The sequence below is a fragment of the Myotis davidii genome, unplaced genomic scaffold (assembly GCF_000327345.1).
Source record: "Myotis davidii unplaced genomic scaffold, ASM32734v1 scaffold592, whole genome shotgun sequence".
Lineage (NCBI taxonomy): Eukaryota > Metazoa > Chordata > Mammalia > Chiroptera > Vespertilionidae > Myotis > Myotis davidii.
The window spans coordinates 1,761,328-1,762,059 of record NW_006284844.1 but is presented as its reverse complement, the minus strand read 5'-3'; the positions used below and the strand labels follow the sequence as shown (position 1 = coordinate 1,762,059).

Sequence of the window (732 nt, the reverse complement as noted above, 5' to 3'; positions counted from 1 at the left end):
GAACCCCTTCTCCAGACTCACGGCGCCTCCACCTCAAAGCCAGCGGCACTTCCTGCACTTCGCACGCCCCTCCTTTCAAGGACACACACACACGCACATACACACACACACACGCACACACACGCGCATACACACACACACACCGAAGTGGTGTCCTCTGCGTGTTGCTGGGAGATTTTCTCTGTTGGCACCTCACGCGCAGACCCACCCCAAAACCCGGGGCCCGGAGCTCAGCTGCTGCCCCAGGAAGGTCCTCATTCCCCACGCGGGGCTCAGAGACGCGGGCTTCCCGGGCAAGCCAACATCACACACATCCGTCAGCAGCCGAAGCGCCCAGCCCACTCACACTCAGAATCCAAGTCCTTGGCCATCCTGCTCCCTCGGCCATCCGGCTCTGGGCGGGGCTGCCGTTACCGGGGAGACCGACAAACATTCTGAGTCCCTCCCCCTCCAGGTCCCTTGCTGCCGGGCAACCGGACACGCAGTGCCCGGAATCTCCCATTCTCGGGCCTCTCGCCCACCTCAGGGAGTACTAGGTCTGCTTGCTTGTTTTAGCTTCAAAAGAAAACTTTTTATAATTTGAGAAAACATCCAAATACCCTAGCACTTTCTTTTTTTAAAATATATTTTTGTTGACTTCTGAGAGGAAGGGAGAGACAGAAACATCAGTGAGGAGAGAGAATCATGGATCGGCTGCCTCCCGCACGCCCACACTGGGGATGGAGCCCGCAA

General features: G+C 57.5%; 1 protein-coding gene across 1 annotated transcript in view; it reads right to left on the bottom strand.

The window, feature by feature from the left end:
- LOC102763352 (chromosome unknown open reading frame, human C6orf118) overlaps positions 1–389 on the bottom strand; it is a 14,174-nt gene extending 13,785 nt beyond the window's left edge. Inside the window, exon 1 of the mRNA XM_006755182.2 lies at positions 347–389. Within this exon, the coding sequence (XP_006755245.2) occupies positions 347–371 (25 nt within the window). The 5' untranslated portion in view covers positions 372–389. The remainder of the gene's footprint in view (positions 1–346) is intronic.
- Positions 390–732: the final 343 nt, after the last annotated feature.